Source organism: Orbicella faveolata, unplaced genomic scaffold, assembly GCF_042242905.1.
Source record: "Orbicella faveolata isolate gen_17 unplaced genomic scaffold, um_ofav_v1 contig_26, whole genome shotgun sequence".
Lineage (NCBI taxonomy): Eukaryota > Metazoa > Cnidaria > Anthozoa > Scleractinia > Merulinidae > Orbicella > Orbicella faveolata.
This window is the reverse complement of record NW_028301554.1, coordinates 12,150,912-12,170,000: the sequence shown is the minus strand read 5'-3', so window position 1 is coordinate 12,170,000 and position 19,089 is coordinate 12,150,912. Positions and strand designations below refer to the sequence as shown.

The 19,089-nt window shown below is 39.4% G+C and overlaps 1 protein-coding gene and 1 long non-coding RNA gene across 8 annotated transcripts in view; both read left to right on the top strand.

The window, feature by feature from the left end:
* Nucleotides 1–5,222, top strand: part of LOC110053062 (uncharacterized) — a 96,545-nt gene extending 91,323 nt beyond the window's left edge. For 4 of the 7 annotated variants that reach the window (XM_089295667.1, XM_089295664.1, XM_089295669.1 and 1 more), the window contains one exon: nucleotides 1–724. This exon is cut by the window's left edge and continues 4,402 nt beyond it. Coding sequence is in view for 1 of the 7 variants with exons in the window: in XM_089295668.1 (XP_089151794.1) it covers nucleotides 3,820–3,840 (21 nt within the window). In the remaining 6 variants the exon portion in view is untranslated. Of the gene's footprint in view, nucleotides 725–3,819 lie in introns of those variants that run through there. The other 3 variants (XM_089295668.1, XM_089295666.1, XM_089295665.1) reach the window with 2 other exon arrangements.
* Nucleotides 1–19,089, top strand: part of LOC149108180 (uncharacterized) — a 217,721-nt gene that overhangs the window by 141,391 nt on the left and 57,241 nt on the right. The gene's annotated exons all lie outside the window — the stretch shown is intronic.

The following is a 19,089-nucleotide window of genomic DNA, read 5'->3' as shown; positions in this document are numbered from 1 at the left end:
ATGTAATGTTGACTTTAATATAAGAATGCACTTCTTTCTGTTACAATTTTTGATTAATAGGTACAAGTGATGTTTCCAAAGTTCTCAAGTTGAACTCGCCTAAAAGTTTGTTCGAGACGATAGACAAGTGTTATTCTAAATACAAACTTGGGTTTGTAAGTTGACATTTTGCAACATATTTCCACAGATAATACTTCTTGTTACGTAACTGGATCGGAGTTAAGTTGCATCTAACATGCGCTCTTATTGGTTGATTTTTGGTCAAATGACAATGGCTAAATCTAAATGTCGCCGGTCGGGTGACAATTAAGCATTTGTTGCCCACTCTCTAACCAACCACAAGTTCCTTTGGTTCCCTCAAATCTCAATGTTTCCCTCGACTTCGTCTCTGGAAAATCGAGATTCTTGGGAAACTAAACTGTTTCCCTCGGGATTAGCAATTTCATAAAATATAAATTTTAAATCTGTGAGGTACATCCAAAATTGTCTTTTGTAGAGGTTTTATTTTTATTTAAATGCATTTATATTGTATAGCTACGTTTCCTAAAGTAAATAACATTTGAGAGAGAAATTATGCACACACTTGTATAGTTCTTATATTTCATTAGTTGTGGCTTACCCTAATGGTACTAGATGTAATGGCATTTTGCATTCTGTATTTTTTTTGTTATATTTATACTGCTATTGTTTGAATAAACTTTCATTCAATTAATCGCTGAAACAAGTGTTCATATATACGTCAATTGCATCTGTAGGAGGTTTGCAACCATTCCCGAGACATTCAAATGACAAGGACCCTGGCGGTCATGTTGGATGACCAGAGCAATAAAGCTAATTTAAATTCTTTCGTCAATGCTCATCCAACGCTGCAGCGATGAAGTCACTTGCTATTTAACGAATAGATTCCATGTTGCCGTGTGTCTGTTCAGTTAACCTGCAGAAGAGGCGGATTAGCAGGCTAGAGCGATTCACAGGCAACTTTGCACTCATTCTCGCGCGTCGCACGCACGCTCGTGTATCGCGCTAGCCCGCTAATCCGCTTGTTCTGGAAGCTAACACTGGAGAAGAAATGGCATTCACCGTTAACAAAGGGTTGGTTACCGATGATAGCATCAAAAGACATAAATGGCATTGCCCATTTACGAAATGGAAAATTAACAGCCGCACTATATCGGCTTTATATTAGTCACGAATTAATTACCAAACAACTCCCTAATCACTCAAAGATTGTATATAATACAATAATTGATACACAACGCAGTGACGATGCTGAGTTTGTTGTTAGTGAATGTCGTATTTACCGTATCCAAACTAAAGACCAGAGAAGACACTGATACAAAGGACCCAAATCAAACTTTTTGTCTCGTTACGCCTAATAGGAGCCTCTTTACTTGCTCTTTACTTTACTCTTTACTTTATATGACGAGAGGTGCTAATTTAAGCAGTACAACAACAACAACAACTTTTATCATGACTCGCATATTTACAATATTTACAACACCATACAAAGATCATTCTCTGCTGTTCAAATTGAATGCATTGAATATATTTTGTTAGGCGTCCACTGGGTTCAATTGTTTAAATCTCGTGTAAATAGGCAGAGTTGAAAAATCCACATACCGCATTTTTGGGGTCTGTCGTACTCGAAAATTGGTGCAGACCCACTTGCTCTAAAAAACACTATAACACTCTTAACACTCTATAACACTCTTATTCGTCCGAGTGAAGGTTCCACCTTTTGTAGTATTTGAACTATTCGGCATGCCAAAAACCGATTGGCTAAAGAGGTAAACTATACTAAATAGCAGTTTTCGGCAAAGGGATAATAAAAACCTCTAATCATTAAGCACTACAGTAGGCCTACAACTAGGAGTACTCGTAGATTAGGGAGTGCATTCAATGGGTGGCTGCACTCTGATCGGGAATGTTATTATTGCTTTGTGCTTCAATGTGCGTGAGGTCTTGACTTCCACTGTGTAAATTATAACTCAAGATCTTTAGGATATGACCTAATTCATTCTTTGACTTGTCTCCCCTTTTGTCCAGCAATGCACACAGTAACGAAATTGGCAGATTTTGCAAAATTTCGTCAAACTGAGTGAACTTTCATGGATTTCACGATTTTGTTTTTTTGCAAGAACTGTTTCACAGAGCAGGCAGTGGCAAGCAAGGTTACACAGAGCAGGTAGTGGCAACCAAGGTTTCACCGAGCAGGTAGTGGCAACCAAGGTCTCACTGAGCAAGTAGTGGCAACCAAGGTTGAAAAGGGCTGGCGGTGACAAGCAATGTGGCAAATAGCAGGCAGTGGCAAGCAATGTTGCACAGAGCAGGCAATGGCAAGCAATGTGGCAAAGGGCAGGCAGTGGCAAGCAATATGGCAAAGAGCAGGCGGTGGCAAGCAATGTTGCACAGAGCAGGCAATGGCAAGCAATGTGGCAAAGGGCAGGCAGTGGCAAGCAATATGGCAAAGAGCAGGCAGTGGCAAGCAATGTTGCACAGAGCAGGCAGTGTGCCAAACGGCAGGCAGTGGCAAACAATATGGCGCAGAACAGGCAGTGGCGAGCAATGTGGCACACAGCAGGCAGTAGCGAGCAATGTGGCACAGAGCAGGCAGCGGCGAGCGATGTGGCACAGAGCAGGCAGTGGCGGGCGATGTGGCACAGAGCAGGCAGCGGCGAGTGATGTGGTACAGAGCTGACAATGGTTCAGCTATGGTTCACACGGAAGGCAGCGGCAAGCAATGCTTCACACGGCAGGCAGTTGCAAGCAATGGTTTACACGGCAGCCAGCTGCAAGCAACGTTTCACACGGCAGGCAGCTGCAAGCAATGTTTCACACGGCAGGCTGTTGCAAGGAATGTTTCACACGGCAGGCAGTTGCAGGCAGTGTTTCACACGGCAGGCAGTTGCAAGCAATGAACTATCTTTTGCTGGATTAACGAAGAAACATACAGTGTTGAAACTTAAAAAACAGTTGTCAGAAACTTTTGCTTGCTACCAGTTACAGCATCTACTAAACACTTGCTAGTATATTTGTAGGTAGAGATTTTACACTAACCAAATTTGTTTTTGATCCTCACGTTGCACACTGTTCCTTGCCCATTTTTGAGTTTTGGGGAGGAAAACTTCCACCCATTCAACTCCGTCTGCCTCTCGTTGTTTGACATCTTTGGGCAAGCTAAAGTTGAAATGCCCAGCAGCTAAAATGTGCATGGAAAGTAAATTTACATAAAAAAAGTTGTTAAATTCTGTTTTTAACATCCGCAGCCAAAAATGAGCCTGAAAGGTTAGAAACTTGAAACTCAAATTAATGCCTAAAGTTAAAAAAAAAAAAACAACAACGAAAAAGAAACCTAACATAATTTTCGCCTGCAGTACAATCTAATGTACGAGTAGGCTATCATTTTAGGGGCAAACTGATTTAGAACAGAATGAAATCCTTCTAAACTGCTGGTCTGCGTCAAAAGAGACTTGCATGATTCCTTTTATTAACGAATTATTGGTAAGGGCAATATATAGCCGATCATAAACAACAGACCCTAATCAGACGACGACTAATCAGTAAAGAGCAAGAATTGTCTTCACACATGCATTACTGCATACAGTAATATCAGTAGTTCTAACCTGTCGTGCTCTATCAAGTCAAATACATATAAGTTGTCTCTTTCTATAATTATTGCTAATTGTCAATAATTTTTGCATCACTACATTCATTTCCAAAATCACATTGATATTAAAATATAGAATACATAATGGGAAGGAAAATGTCATTGGTTATTTTCCTAACTTTAATTTCTTTCCTTTCTCATTTCTTGTATAGTGCACTTTTTCAAATGAATAGAAGACCAGGAAGCAGTCTTGAACAGTGTATACCAAGTCCTGTGAACCATCTCCTTGGTTGCAAAGCCCCATGCACACGCTTGTTAAAGAGTGGGTCATCAAGATTACTGTGCTTGTTAATAATGTGGCTCAGAAATGTCTTAAACTTGACTCAAATAACCCCTCCATTGCCACTGAAGGTTGGGTAGCCAGTCGTTTTGCCTACAAGTCGATTCGCCTACATCGAAGTCGTTTCGCCTACACGACCGAAGTCGTTTCGCCTACACTAAATACTTATCACTAAATACTAAATACTTATCTAAAAATTGACAAATAGGCTTACAATAATTATAATAATGTTTTTCGGAAGAGTATTTCACAGCGACGGCGCGGCTATGCTGAACGCTCCGGCTGTCTGAACAAACGAGCTAATAAACTTAAAGATCACCAACAACCAACAAGAACTCTACCAAAAGAACAGAGAATTAAACTTCACTTTTAACTTGAAATGATATGTGTGTGTGCCTACTTAACTAAACTGTATAAAAATCTTCGTTTCTCTAAATGACATAACTGGGTCGGACAGGGAGCAGAGGATCGATATATTGTTGATTCAAGTAACTGTACGTGATCAAACTGTGTGAAATCCAGATTTCTCGAACCTCCCAAAAGTCGTTTCCCCTCCTCAGTCCAACGCTGTACTTTTACCTTCGATTTCTCGAAATCTCCGATCTTTCGAACCAATTCTCGTTTCCCTTGGAGGTTCGAAAAATCGGGATTCCCCTTAACGTGCATCGTGTTACACGTCTGTTGAAATCCTTTAAATCAACAACAAACGATTCGCGCTACAATTTTACAGTGACTTTAGCTGGAAATACGGTCAAATACGACTCCTCTGCTTCCTGTGGGCAGTGATGTTCATCTATCTTCGCAAAATATTTTCGACCAAAGTGTCGGCGAAACGACTTTAATGTAGGCAAATCGACTTCGATCGTGTAGGCGAAACGACTGACATCCGAAGGTTGATGTGGCACTCCAATGGAGATGCCTCTAACATGGCTTCATCCAATCAGCTAATGCCTTGCACCCCTTCTCTTTTGATAGTTTGGAGAGTACCTTGCCAACTTCTATTCATACATCAATAAATAACTAGTTTACCTAAATGTTACAAAATGCTGCCGTAGGGAAGGAGGATGTAAGGAGTCACTGAAGGAGTGTCAATGCAGAACTCCTGATCGTCGGTAACATTAACAAACTGGTTTATTCAACTTCTCGGATTACAGCACTCAGCAGCACTAAGCTTCATTACATTTTTCGGGCTGTCGATAAAACCTGGAACATGTAAAATTAAATTTTTAAAACTAACAAACAAAAATAAACTGGTATCAGCTTGAAATATGAAAAGATATTATTGGGGATAGGGGAGTCGGTAGCAGAGGGGTAGGGAGCGTTGGGTATTCACTCAACTGACCACAATGAGTGCAGGCTCCTCTTTCCCGCCAAATGCGTCACGTCGCTTTTCAGCACTCTGTTTTTCAACATAAACATGGACGATTCTGACGACGAATGCCAGGTAATTCATTGCTTCTCCTTTTTTGATCCCTGATTTCTTCAACATCTGAGGTGTTTGTCTAAGCATCATACAGTTGGTTGTTAAGTCAGTATTCATAGTTTTGTCCCTATTCCATCTTCATGTTGCTATTTATCATCCCCAGTTTTCGCGCCGCTCCGCTAGGAACGCCTAGCACTATGACCCACTAAGTGCAGACTCGGCCTTTCCGGAAACCCGAGTAACAAGCAAGTTGTTATTAATAAACTAGTGGTAATCAAAGATTTATAGAGCAGCGCGTTCACGCGCGGTTTTCGCATGTCTGGTTTACTTTCGTGGTGTTCGAATGGCTCGATAGAAAACTAAGTTTGATCGAATGTCAGATAACGATCTGCACGTGAAGTTGAACTAGCGATGAATAGATTATAGCCTGTGGTAAAAGTATTTTTAATTAATTAAGTATTAACTTGTACTGGACAAACATTTTCCAGGAGATGCATCTGAACTGTTGGTGACACTAAGAATTCAATTTCAGATCGCCAACACTTGTAACAAATATTTCTAGAGACAATGAAGTTTTGACCAGCGACCCCGCAAGACAGCGGGCGAGTCGCCAAATGTTTTTAAATTTTGTGTTTGTATTTGTTTACACTGTCATCAGAGGTCGAGTAGTCCGAACTAGTTTAGACAAGAAACTCGATACCGAAGAGTTTCTATTTCTATCTCATGGAGAAACTATTTCTTCATGAGAAATCGTGTATACTTTTTTTTTTTATTATTGCAATGCACAAAACTATTTACACGAGTTTCGTTACAATACTTTACTACTTTACTATACATAATGAACAGTCGTGTATACGCATATCTTTGTATTGACGTAATGAATTGAATAAAGAAATCACATTCGTGTACCCATACTTTTAGGTCTGATTAATGAGTTCGAACGCCTCCACCTTAGTTTTCTGTGAAGAACGAAATCTGGGAATAAAGGACAGTCACGTGATTAAACTGACGGTGAACGGCTGGAAGGAATGGATTAGTCTTCTTTGTTGTTAGCCTTCACTCATTGCAGTCACTTTCATTTTTCTTTCTTTTTTCCTTTTTTATGTTTTCGTTTTGTTTCTATTTTCCGAGTTGATACCAGTTTATTTTTGTTTGATTTAATTTTTTAAAATTACATTTTACATACTTTTCGCGTAATTATGATAATTATTCGATGTTCCGGGATGTTCCGGAATGTTCCATGTTCCTGGTTTTATCGACGGCACATTTTTCGTTGCTCTCTTACGGACAAAACCCACGCTCTTATACAAGTACACCCAGAATTTCCAGAAACGTCTCTAAGAATTAAATAGCGTTGTTACAAGGTTTCTAAATTCGAATATTACACGAGAAATAGAACATTCCAGAAGGTTTTAGGTCACGGCTGAATAACTTCCAGTTCGAGATTTTAAATAACAACAAGCCGTAATTTTTGCGAAGGATTGGAATGACTGAGTATATTCTTCCCCCGTGTGATTCCCAAAATGTTGACTACAGCTGTGCAGATAAAAAATATAAACGGTACCGCTAAAATCTGTGATTTTTTCAATGATATTAACTTCAACAGATCGCAAACAACACTAGCCGAGAGGGAACTCTTCTTTCAAACTGTAAAACAGACGCCTGGTTAAAAATCAAAATTTTGCTTTCTGTTGTGGCAATTGACACAGTTAAACATCATCAATAACACAATATCACTAGTGATTACAACTGGTTTACTTCTACACTTCTGGTTTTGAGAGCTTTAACACCTACGGTAAACTAACGATAAAATTTTGAACTGACTTGGTTCTCTATCACGGCGGGCGCCTTTGACCTACATTAACTTTTCTTCGCTTCGGTAATTTTCCAAACGACTTCTGTTAATATTGGACGAGACTCCAGAAGAGTGATTTGTTAGATATTCTGGACTGATGTTCCTGTTGTTTCCGATAGCTTTCGGTCAGTGTAAAACGCAGACTGCAGACTACAGACCAGGGGTAAAATGCAGACTGAGGGTAAAATATAATATTAACTAGTAGTAATCAGAGATTATGAGAGTGCATTCGACGCGCTCACTTTAATATAACATAGGCACGCAAGGCGTGCAAGAGTTATTTTTTTTGTGAACTATAAGTCTCGGAGATAGGCACATTCATGGAACTGTTTACAGTAATGATTTGGTTGATTTGACAAGTTTTTTTGGTTGCGATGTACAGCAAGAAAGAAACTGGGAGTTTATGATGTACATAAGATGCTACATCGGTAATGGTAAGATAACTAAATAGTAAGCCATAAAATGTTTGACTGAACAAATTACAGTAATCTGACACGTCTCCAGATTAATGTAGATACCATCTTATTTTCTAACAGGCAATTTTATTCGTTCTTTGATACAACCCACACTGTGATTGGTCTGACACGCGCACATGCATAACTCCCTCACTCACCGATCACGTAGCCCTTCCCCCCGGGGGGGGGGGAACTCCCTTATATGGGCTATATAGGTCTGTGCGGCCCCGAAGGGTATGGTTTTTCAGCCGTTTTGGTCATAAATAGGGTATCGATTTTAGCTGATTTTGGCCATTTTGGTCATAAATAGGGTACGGTTTTTGCACTCTAGCCTTGATATGGGTATGCTTTAAGAAGAAGCCACTTTTTCATCATTATCGAAAAGAAAATCAACAAAAGCCCTTCACAAATTTATACGTTTACGGTAATTTAACATTGGTTTGAACTAGGGAGCTAATTATAACGCAGTTCTGAAACGGTTTTGATTTGAAGGTAAGGTCGTAAATAGGGTTTCGAATTTTTGGTCAGGTCATAAATAGGGTGAGGAATATCGCAGATTTTGGTCATAAATAGGGTAAGGGTTTTGGGAAGCGGACCGCACACCCCCAACCAATTTTTCTGGGAGTACCCCCTCGGGAGCCCTTCCAGCCCCCAAGAGGAATTTTTGCTCAAAAATACTCAAGTTAAGAGAACTTTTCGCATTTTATACGAGTAGTAAGTTTACTCTTTACACAACACAACGCAACAACACTACTTCACCGAAAATTTAAAGAAAGAGAAAAAGACCTCTCTGACACGTTGAAAGTCTGATTTAATTAAATTGCACTTTAACTTGGTGCCACACAGTCTTCAAAGAACATTTGAACAGTTTTCATACTTTTTACCTTTAAAAATATCGGACTGAAAAGAATGTCATAAAATGCTCATCAAATAAAAATATTAAACTGCTACTGCAGAGACGTAAAAACACTCTAGAAAGGAAAGCCTCTTTTTTGTTTAATATCCTGGGAACAATAGCCGATAACTTGTAAGCTCTAATTGAATTTACTCCCATATGAAAAACAAAAGTGTCGAGTTACCATTTGTAACTAAAAATGGCAAACATCTCGTGGGAACAAGTCGCGACGATTCGTCAGCTCTAATTGAATTTACTACCTTGTGAAAAACAAGAGTGTCAAATTACACTTTGTAACTAAAAAATAAAAATATCTCGTCATATTTGCATGCAATAAGAACAAAACAATCGTTACCTGCACTTACTATTGTAAACGTTAGAGCTGCTTCGAATCTAAATAGTCTCGTCTCCTCTAAAACATGTCCTAAGAACTAAAAGCGACGATTCGTGACCTCTAATTGAATTAACTCCTTGTGAAAAACAAAAGTATCAAGTTACCCTTTGTAATTAAAAATAAAAATATCTCGTGCCATTTGCCTACTACTCATGAACTGCTTCAAAACTCAAGACTCATCTCGTTCATAACTAGCCACCATTTCACTGAAAATTATGCACTCTAAAACAGCCCAATGTACGTATGTAACCGTCACACTCTCCTCCAAACCGGACTAAAAATCACAAACCGACAACATACACATCACTCTTTATTTTTCAATTACCAAAGTCCTTGTGTTTATACTTACCTTGTATTTCTCACGTACCATTTACCTTTACAACAAGAAATTTGATTGGCTGTTCATAGTAGATCCAATCTGATTGGTGTGACATACATACATCTCTCACTCACTCACTCACTCACTCACTCACCCATTGACCCGTCCATAACATACCCGACGCGCCGACTAAGAGGTATTTTTTTTTACAAAAAAATAACTCAATAATTATATATCGTAAATAAATGATTTCACTAGCTGACTTTCAACCTTTGTCTATTGCTAAAATCAACATTTTTCAGCAGCAACCGAGGTTTTACAGTCAGATATGCATAGTGTCAAAGTCCATGCTAGTGAAGAGGTCACGATTTGTTGATACGTTGCGTGACGCTGCCAGTTTCTGTGGTCTCTCAAGTTTCATGGAATATTTAAATTACGTACATTATTTCAAGCTAGCATTTGCCGTCGCGTGCTCGTTTCGCGACTAATTCGAGTATTTTCCCAGATGAATAAAGTAGTCTTACGGAGCTTGCCTTCAGAGAACTTTTCCACCGATTCCAAACAATAAAATTTCGACCGGATAAAGACTGAGCTATCTGTCGCGACTAGAACTAATCAACAAATGCGATCAAAATGTAGCTGCTCCTACGGTTATCATCCCAAAGCCAAGTCGTGTTAATAAACAAGGACAATTCCCCCAGAGTGCGATAAATGCTGCCGTCGAAGCGTTTAAATTCGTTAAAATCTAACGCTGAGAGCACATAATAGCGAGGCGTACGGCAACTGGATGGAAAGAAGTCAAAAAAAGATCCATCGGAAAGACGAGCTCACATGACCTGCTCACATACTCACATGTTCGCCACATGTCTTATCACATGTCTTAGCATTAAACGGTATCAGTTTACTGGCCGTGACATGCCCCTGCAAAAATCAAGCGGGGTGGCCATTTTGGTGTCCTTACAGGAATGTGTTTTTTTTCGGCTTAGAACCGTGCACAGGCAGACCAACTCTGAAAAGCCACAGGTCAAAAGTAGGTTTGCGTTCCACTTCGTCGAACGCAATAATAAAACATAGGCACGCAAGGCGTGTAAGAGTTATTTTTTTGTGAACTACAAGTCTCGGAGATAGGAGCATTCGTGGAACTGTTTACAGTAATGATTCGGTTGATTTGACAGGTTTTTTTGGTTGCGATGTACAGCAAGAAAGAAACTGGGAGTTTATGATGCACATACGATGTTACATCGCTAATGGTAAGATAACTAAATAGTAAGCCATAAAATGTTTGACCGAACTAACTACAGTAATCTGACACGTCTCCAGATTAATGTAGATACCATCTTATTTTCTAACAGGCAATTTTATTCGTCTTTGATACAACCCACACTGTGATTGGTCTGACACGCGCACATGCATAACTCCCTCACTCACCGATGACGTAGCCCTTCCCCCGGGGGAGGGGGGAGACTCCTCTATATGGGCTATATAGGTCTGTGCGGCCCCGAAGGGTATGGTTTTTCAGCCGTTTTGGTCATAAATAGGGTATCGATTTTAGCTGATTTTGGCCATTTTGGTCATAAATAGGGTACGGTTTTTGCACTCTAGCCTTGATATGGGTATGCTTTAAGAAGAAGCCACTTTTTCATCATTATCGAAAAGAAAATCAACAAAAGCCCTTCACAAATTTATACGTCTACGGTAATTTAACATTGGTTTGAACTAGGGAGCTAATTATAACGCAGTTCTGAAACAGGGTTTTGATTTGAGGGTAAGGTCGTAAATAGGGTTTCGAATATTTGGTCAGGTCATAAATAGGGTAAGGAATATCGCAGATTTTGGTCATAAATAGGGTAAGGGTTTTGGGAAGCGGGCCGCACACCCCCAACCAATTTTTCTGGGAGTACCCCCTCGGGAGCCCTTCCAGCCCCCAAGAGGAATTTTCGCTCAAAAATACTCAAGTTAATAGAACTTTTCGCATTTTATACGAGTAGTAAGTTTACTCTTTTTACACAACACAACGCAACAACACTACTTCACCGAAAATTTAAAGAAAGAGAAAAAAAACCTCTCTGACACGCTGAAAGTCTGATTTAATTAAATTGCACTTTAACTTGGTGCCACACAGTCTTCGAAGAACATTTGAACAGTTTTCATACTTTTTACCTTTAAAAATATCGGACTGAAAAGAATGTCATAAAATGCCCATCAAATAAAAATATTAAACTGCTACTGCAGAGACGTAAAAACACTCTAGAAAGGAAAGCTTTTTTTTTGTTTAATATCCTGGGAACAATAGCCGATAACTTGTAAGCTCTAATTAACCGCGCGGCCATGGACCAAGCGCGGTTCTAGGTTTACCCGTGGTTTATTTTTTTTTAACCGCGCGGCCATGGGCCGAGCGCGGTTCATGGTTTACCCGTGGTTTTTTTTTTTTTTTCGCTTTTTTGTCTGCGACCAGACCCAAGCTTCCACTCGGCCAAATTTTGAGTCACGCAACCTGTGATGTTTACTCGCCAAAAGCTGTTGAAACATTAATAAATCTCATCTCCGATACTGACTTTCGCGGGAAAAAATTAAAAACCCAGCGTTCGTCAAAAATTATATTTTTTCAGCCGAAATTTAGCTCGGAACATATACATATTTATATTCCTTTGAATCGTCGATGAAATGACCTTTTCCGGATATTTTTTCCTTCGGGGTCAACAGAAACCTCCGATTACAAAATCACGCCGAACCCACACGTTGCAAAAAGATCTCTTCAAAACCCTGACTTCGAAGCGATATAACACTTCAGCGTTAATAGCTACCACACATCGGCAGGCGGTAAATCTATTCGTTAACAATCCAGCCTTATCGTGTTAAAATTTCAGCGAAACCGAACAAAACCAGAATTAATTAGAATTTTTTTGTGACCTCACTCCCCAGACTTGACCTAACAAAGGAAGCCACGGTCGCCCATAGCAACCGAAAAACACGAACATAACAAAGCCGAACGTTTCGGCCAAAAATCTCCAGAATTATCGCCTGAGGGCTTAAACTTGAATGGGAATATCTTTTTCGAACTTTTTTCAACTGATTTAGACGAAAGACTGGCCTCGGCGGGCTACAAGAAAGACCAAGAGAAAAACAGAACAAGACAGCAGAACAAGCCGATAACATTTCATCGCACGGCTTTCGGCACGAAAACGAAAATACAGCTTACTTCTGGATAAATTCAGCCTTAGAAGCCAGCAACCGGCCCCAAATTACTTTCTGTATCCTTACAAATGTCCTGATTTCCATCTCCGAAAGATTTTGCCCCAATTTTCATCAAATAAACATTTCGTCGACGGTGACCGCCATTACGTTGGCTTGCATACTAAATTAGCTAACTTGACAAAATTCTCCCGAAGGGGGGATATGACGAAAAGAGCTGAAAGATGGCCTATAATTGGCTAATGATGAGATCATCGAAAGTAACGCCAATTTTCTGTCACGTTTTCAATCTGTGGTCACTGAAGTGACCAAAATCGATACATCGGTCGGGATAGAGTTTTATTATTAAATTATATGACTTGTGTGACTACTTTGCTAGCCCTTTACTCGTGGAAAACACCAATTAAATTTAATCATGACTTTTAAGAAAGAAAGCTGTTGTTAATAGTGTTATTAACGTGTCATTCATATCGCTCATGCCCATACATATCCCGAAGAAAGTTCTACAAAGATTAAGACCATTACGTCATCGGAGATTTGTCAATGGCTACCACTGATGGTGCAATAATACAGTTTGTGTTGATCAAGTGATGTGATGTCTACAGTAAGAAAAGAATCATTAATAACTGCTTTGGAATGTGCACTGCGTTCCGACGGTAGTGCTAAGCAAACAGTTAAATTTTAAAAGCGCGGTTATAAGATCTAAGCGATCTTCTTGTTTTTTGTCGGCGACCAGACGCAGACCTCCGCTCGGTCAAATTCCGAGTCACGCAACGTGTGATGTTTTTTCCGCCAGAAGCTGTTAAAACATTAATACACGGATAATTTTACGGATATTGTTTCCTTTGTTGTGGGTAAAATATATTTTCTTTTGGTTTTATCGAAGCGTTGGATTCAAAGGGATTAATAAATACGCTAAAAAAAGGTATTACGTCAGCCATGGAATGCGTTAACGTTGCAGCTTTCACTTTCGCTACGTGACTAATAAGATCGTGTTTACTTTGGAAGTTTATTTCGCCAGAAGCGACGGTCATTAATTTATTTGCAAGTTTGCGAGTATTTCTTGTGGTTTTAGGCAAATGAAGTAAATTCTTTGGCTCTTTCATCGCAGCGAGTTCATAGATCGGAAGGAAAATGAAATATTTGCAAGCCAAGCAAAGAACATGTCAGGACATGCAATGATTACGTCATTGGTAGGGAAATAACCACCGTACTAAAGATAGCCGTCGATAACGCAATTCTTGAATTATGTGATTCGTGTGACTTCTTTGCTAGCCCTTTACTCAAGGAAAATATTAAATTTAAACTTGACTTTTAAGAAAGAAAGCTGTTGTTAATAGTGTTCGTATCTTCATGCCCATACATATCCCAAAGAAAGTTCCAGATTAACACTATTACGTCATCGGAAATTTCGCAACGGCTACGACTGATGGTGCAATAGTACAGTCTGTGTTTATCAAGTGATGTGATGTCTACAGTAATCAATGAATCATCAAGGATTACTTTCGAATGTACACTGCGTTGCAACTGTAGTGCTAAGAAAATAGTTAAATTTTAAAAGCGCGGTTTTAAGATCTAACAGATCTTCTTGTTGAATTTACTCCCATATGAAAAACAAAAGTGTCGAGTTACCATTTGTAACTAAAAATAGCAAACATCTCGTGGGAACAAGTGGCGACGATTCGTCAGCTCTAATTGAATTTACTACTTTGTGAAAAACAAGAGTGTCAAATCACCCTTGTAACTAAAAAATAAAAATATCTCGTCATATTTGCATGCAATAAGAACAAAACAATCGTTACCTGCACTTACTATTGTAAACGTTAGAACTGCTTCAAATCTAAATAGTCTCGTCTCCTCTAAAACATGTCCTAAGAACTAGAACCGACGATTCGTGACCTCTAATTGAATTAACTCCTTGTGAAAAACAAAAGTATCAAGTTACCCTTTGTAATTAAAAATAAAAATATCTCGTGCCATTTGCCTACTACTCATGAACTGCTTCAAAACTCAAGACTCATCTCGTTCATAACTAGCCACCATTACACTGAAAATTATGTACTCTAAAACAGCCCAATGTACGTATGTAACTGTCACACTCCCCTCCAAACCGGACTAAAAATCACAAACCGGCAACATACACGTCACTCTTTATTTTTCAATTACCAAAGTCCTTGTGTTTATACATACCTTGTGTTTCTCACGTACCATTTACCTTTACAACAAGAAATTTGATTGGCTGTTCATAGTAGATCCAATCTGATTGGTGTGACATACATACATCTCTCACTCACTCACTCACTCACTCACTCACTCACCCATTGACCCGTCCATAACATACCCGACGCGCCGACTAAGAGGTATTTTTTTTACAAAAAAATAACTCAAAAACGAGTCATAAAGATAAAATAAAGAGTGTTCGTACAAAATGAAGTTGAATTTTGTACACGTCGTGTTTTAGCATCTCTTTTATCAAAATGGTCATACTAACGATTATTTGAGAATGCCGAAATGTTATAAATTCTCGTGTTTGGATAGCCGACTGTCACCTTTCAGCAAATACCAATTCACAAACCTCTTGATATATTAAAGTCGAGTACAAAGATTGAATGTCTTTCACAAACTAGGCTCGACACCTACAAGTTTAGCTTGCCCTATTGTTGTGCTGTCGTGTTTTGCTTGCCTTGTGTTCCGAACAATTCCAAGGACATTTGAAGCAGCTAAGACACGCGGTGGTTTGAACGTTATTCAGACTTTGTCGATGAAAACAGGATGAAAGGAATGCGCTGCAAGAGTTGGTCGGTCCCAGACCTAATCGCCTAAACAAAATTCAAAATGGCCGATACGTAAACAAAGGTAAGATGCATAGAATTACGATTAGTTCGGGCCCTTGTGGGAAACTGGGGGAGTTCAAGAACTCGAGGTTGATAATATAATGTTTGACTAAGGCTAGGAAACGCCTTTCGGTTTAAGTTTTCGGGATTTTGGAAAAAAAAATTACGGGTACGCGTACGAACATTCCCAAGTCTTCATTTGATCCAGATTTGATCCTCGTGATTTTTTTATTATTATTTTATTTTACCCTCAGTGTGCATTTTACCCCTGGTCTGCAGTCTGCAGTCTGCATTTTACCCTCAGTCTGCATTTTACCTCCGGTCTGCAATCTGCAGTCTGCGTTTTACACTGACCGGATAGCTTTCATCTTTATTTTCATCGCTCGAAGAGAGCACATGGAAACTGCGCATCTAATAGAGAGCTGCCTAATACAGAAAAGACTTAAGTTTACAAAGAAAAGTTTGTAAAGGAAAACAGGAACGATAAAAGAAGCGTCAAAAATAGCAATATACACAGCAGAAAACTGTCACTCACCTTCGTACATTGCGACCAACGATGCAAGAGAGAGAGAGCACAAGATCAGACTGCGCATCTGAATTCTGCTATTCGCGCGTAACCACAATCCTCCGTAGGAAAAAAGATGGCGACTGGTACATTTACCCACAGTTCTTAGCGCACGAAAACATTAATAACGTTCATAAAAGCGTACAGAAAAGTTATAAAATCCTCAAACCTAGGCTACTCAATGTCCTTAGTACAGGGACAAACATTGTAAAAATTTGGCTTTCTTTGTGCCTTGTAGGCTGTGTTAGGTTCGCAAGGCACTGTGGTAAAATGTACAGGCGCCATCTTTTTTCCTACGGTGGATTGCTTGCGCCTTTGTTATTACCGATACCACAATTCGTTGCGTTTCGCAAAAACGCGTTCAAGGCCCCTATAATGTGACCTTTTCCCGATTAGAGAGCTGCCTCGTTCGTTCGCTCGCTCGCTTCAGGCTCACTCACTGCGGCAGCAATTAGAAAGAAAGTTCAAAATATTATATTGACTGAATTATAATCAAATGATGAACATGTACCATTTTGTTTGGAATTATTATGCACAAAAGCAAAGATTTACTAGTTGTTGCGAAAATTTGTCAACCAAGCTTGCATTGTTAAGGATAAAGAACCACGAAGCGATGGGTAGTAACAAGATTTCAGGAGCTAAAGATTTTCATTACCTGGCGTGCTTGGAAACAGGAAATTAATTCAAAGAGGTCTGTGTCGTAAGTGTCGCGTGTTTAACTGTTATAGTCCACGAAGATTGTCAAAGTCATATACTAATTATATAGCTGCATCAAAATCCAATATTGCCAACAGAATGATCTATTCAGTTTACTAATTTTTGCCAGCTGTCCAAATTTAAAATAAATTGGATAGTTCTAATTCGTCATCAGCCAGGTCGTTACGGAGTGGTACGCGAGAGTGTGTAGCGCATGCGTCAAGTCAGTTGTGTAGACCTTGTGTCAAGGGAAGGCTGTCTGTCTGCGTTATCTGAAATTTATCATCCAAATTCCCTCTGAACACGATCGATACGAAACAGCAAATCACCCACTCATTGGGATATTGTATAACGTCACATTTCCTAGAAGAGCTAAGTAGAAATTTAGCCCTCAATTGCAGTTATTCGTTTTTTCCCGCCATTTTCATTCAGGAAAATATGGCCGCCACGGGCGACGATAATGACACTGAGCAGAACATCCCAACGGATCCTGCTAATCTAGATGAGAAGGGCAATGTCTCCAAAAGTCTTCTATCGGTTTTAAGTGCTATGCAGGAGAACCTAACCTCCTCAAATTCTATGCTTGGCGACCTAGGAGAGAAAAAACGTATAAGTCAACTGAAACGGATTCAATTTTCAAAAGAGCAAAGCGTGATGTAAGCAAATCAAGTCGTTCGGTCAATGCTTCAGAGAAAGCACTTACGTCTACTTCAAAAGAAGTTACAGATAGCGCCACAGAAGAAGAGAGCGATTCTACTTCACAGGAAGCAAACACGAAGACTCCAGATGATGATACGCTTAGTTTATAGGGCGATGACAGCCAACATTATTTCTGTTCAGAAGGTGAGGAATGATGACTTATTGTCCCAAATTACCACTTCATTAAGCTCATCCGACGATACAGGACCGCTGGTGTCTGAGAAACTCTCGAAACTTGCTAACGACAAGTTTCAGACTGAATATACTGTTGAAAAACGTAAAGAGATACTACAGAAGTACAAAGTACCAAGTAATTGCAATGAATTGTTTGTGTCTAAAGTTAACTCAGAGATTTGGACCAAACTTAATGCAAACTCTAAGAGGTCAGACAACAGAACATCAGTGTTATAGGACACTTTAGGTAAGGTGTCTAGTGCCTTTACTGTCACTGTGAATGATCTACTTAGTCATAGGGAGAAGACGTCCCCAGACTATAAAACCCTTATTCCCAGGCTGACTGATTCTGTTGCCTTGATTGGTCATGTGCACAAGGAACTTTCTTTTAACGAAGATATGCAATACGACCTTACCTCAACCAAGAGTTCAAACAGGTTTGTTCAAGAACTCTCAAGCCGGTAAAGTTCTTATTTGGTGAGGATCTTCCCAAAACACTACAGGAGCTTAAGACAACTAATAAGTTAATGAGTTCCATAACTCCTGAGAACAGGAAGGGACCAAACAAATCAAAGAGCCACGGTAGCAAACCGATTCAGAGGAAACCACTTCCATGGAAATCAAAGTAAACCTTTTTTGGTGAACAGAGGGGGGAATTCATATCCCCCCAAGTCAAACCAACAGCAAAACCGTTTCCAACACAAGTAGAAATTTACCAAGAATTGAATAACGTCAAATCCAAGGTAAATGAGTTCTCCCCTTTCGTGGTTTCTCACCTCATCCCTAATTTTAGAGTTAAGGTCAATTCCTTTAAAGGAGGACAGTTGTCTTCCTTTTGTCATAAACGCGAGAGGTTAACATCTGATGTTAGTGTTCTCCAAATTATTTCTGGAGATTGCATAGAATTTCTTTCTGATCCACCTTCTCAGGTGTCACATCCTCCTAACTCTATACCTAGAAATCACATAGTTTAGTTGACAAAGAAATTAAAAGTCTCCTAGACAAAGGGGTTATTGTCTCATGTAACCACGAGCCTAGTGAATTCATTTCACCTAGATTTTCAGAAGTATCTTAAGTTCACATATCATGGATTGCAGTGTTCCCTAATGGCTTATCTACTTGCCCTCGTAAATTCACAAAAATGATGAAGCCACCACTTCCGAAAATAAGGCTTTAAACCCCATTATCAGTGGATATATTGATGATTTCTAACTACAGGGCAACACATATCAGAGATGTGTAATTAATGTTAATGACTCTATCAAGATGTTAGATGATCTTGGACTTGTCGTCCATCCAGAAAAGTCTGTTCTCATACCAAAACAGAAAATTAGTTTCCTAGGCTTTGTCATTGACTCCATCAAAATGATAGACAGAGTTACTGAAGATGAGATACGTAAGACAAAAGAGGTCTTGCTCTCTGCCATACATAACTCTCATTCAGTCAAGGTCCGAGGCATTGCAAGAATTATTGGTTATCTAATTTCAAGTTTCCCGGGTGTGAAATATGGTGCACTTTATTATAGATACCTTGAAATGGACAAGATTAGGGCACTTAAACAATCAAAAGGCGATTTTGATTCCCTGATGTCTGTCTCTAAGAAGGGAGTTGCTGATATGAAGTGGTGGTTACATAATCTG